We start from the raw sequence: 1,830 nt of genomic DNA on the forward strand, positions 1-1,830 counted from the left end.
TGTAGAGGAGCGTTGATGTTTTCTTTGTTTTTCTCATATTTAATGTTTAAAATTTTTTTCCGAAATATTTTTTTTTATGAACTTTTCAGTCATGTTTTTTTTTTTTTTCATATTCCTCTCTTTCACATTGAATTTTACAAACATTAACATTGTCCAGATCTCCTCTGGGGGCGGGGCTTTCCTCTGAACTGAGGAGCAAAGAAGCATTTTTATTGGTCTGCTGGACGTTGGCAACAACATTCTATTGGTTTAGAGCGAGCGTTTGGATTGTAAGGTGGCGCTAAAAAAAGAAATCTGTGAAAAAACTTTTTAAGTTACATTTTTCAATATTAATAAAGCCTGAGAAAATATTTGAGTTACTTTAAAATCTCTAAATAATTTTTTTTTTTTTTGATTGCGATTTTTCAAATCTCCATTTTCAAAAAGTGCTCATTACTTGATACAATATTGGATCAAAATTCACTCCATATAATATCAGAGGAATGCTTTATCTTTGGTTCTGATGTTTTGATCAACAGTTAAACACCAAAGCTGATTCTTTGATCATGAAGAAATATTTGTCAATAAATCCTGCAGGTTGGGATTATCTCCTACACTGGAAAAACGATCAAGAAATATGTAAACATTTCTTAAGTGTACTTAATTTGACTAGTTAAATGAGACGATTTGCAAATGGAATGAGTAATTTTACTCTTAAAATAAGATATTTAGATCAAATGCTTTTGAAATAAGACAATGTAATTGTGTTTAACTTATTTTGAATGTACCGTAAATGTTTTTGTTCCATTGGCAAAATGTCTCTTTAACCTCTTCAATCCAAGAACAAATGCACTTATTTTAAGAAAAATGACTTATCTAGATTGAGATTTTTTCCAGTGTAGTATTTGCTCTAGAACCTCTGGGAGGATCTAATATGGCCGCCGTCAGTTTCAGTGAAGCACAGATTAATATTTGGGCTCTAAGGTTTGTGGAGCAGAACATTTAGAGTTTATTTTCTTCTCTTTCTCCTGATGGTTGTGCTCAGACCCTCTGGGTGAAGCGTCCCCGGTGCCGCCTACTCCTGACCCCCAGAGGATCCGTCAGCCGTCTGCCAGGGAGAGGAGGAGACTGGCCAAACAAGTGCAGCGCCCCCAGGTGTTCATTATGTCAACCTAAGCCATGAAGTCTCTGCAGTCTTTGGTTCTGTTGGTCCGTTTGTTGAACCGTGATGGTTTTTCCTGTGACCTCCAGGAACCGGCTGCTTCCTGCCAGTCTGTCGGGCCTCAGAGGAGCCGACCTGACCTGTCGAGGATCGGGCTGAACCTGGAGGAGGCAGGCAGTGGACTCAGGAATCGCAGCAGGACCAGCCGGCTGATGGGTCTCAGTCGCCAAGGTAACGCTGCTGGTAACATTAGAACCAGTTTGGGATGTTTTTAAAAGTTTTCATAAGGTGTTTAATTTTACATTAAAGTATATTATTTCAAAGTTATAGCTAAATCATATTTAAATGTCACATCATTCTGGCTTAAACAGGTTTATAAGTGTACTCTTTATCAGATGATATTGTCCCAAAAGTTATAAAATTTCTATTTAAAAAAAAAAAAATCCTGTCTTAAAATCTGTGGGTTTTTTTTTTTTTGTTATCTTCTGCAGGTCAGTTAGTTATACGTCAGCCTGAACACCTAAATTTAATCAATCATATATCAACGGTCATCTGTCAATCAAATTTTTTCGGCCATAGCATCTTGATTCATATTTCGCAGCTAATATACGAAACGGTTGAAATAAGAATCATTTCCTTTCCCATTGAGTTCCGTCCCAGTGTTCACGGGGATGGACGTCTGTGTCTTC

General features: G+C 37.0%; 1 protein-coding gene across 1 annotated transcript in view; it reads left to right on the forward strand.

Annotated features, from left to right (window-relative positions):
- The window catches only part of cspp1 (centrosome and spindle pole associated protein 1), a 29,265-nt gene that overhangs the window by 25,409 nt on the left and 2,026 nt on the right, over positions 1-1,830 (forward strand). The window contains exons 24-25 of the mRNA XM_015389598.1: positions 1,025-1,134; positions 1,231-1,372. Coding sequence (XP_015245084.1) covers positions 1,025-1,134; positions 1,231-1,372 — 252 coding nt within the window. The remainder of the gene's footprint in view (positions 1-1,024; positions 1,135-1,230; positions 1,373-1,830) is intronic.

The sequence above is a fragment of the Cyprinodon variegatus genome, unplaced genomic scaffold, assembly GCF_000732505.1.
Source record: "Cyprinodon variegatus isolate N-32 unplaced genomic scaffold, C_variegatus-1.0 Scaffold467, whole genome shotgun sequence".
Classification (NCBI taxonomy): Eukaryota; Metazoa; Chordata; class Actinopteri; order Cyprinodontiformes; family Cyprinodontidae; genus Cyprinodon; species Cyprinodon variegatus.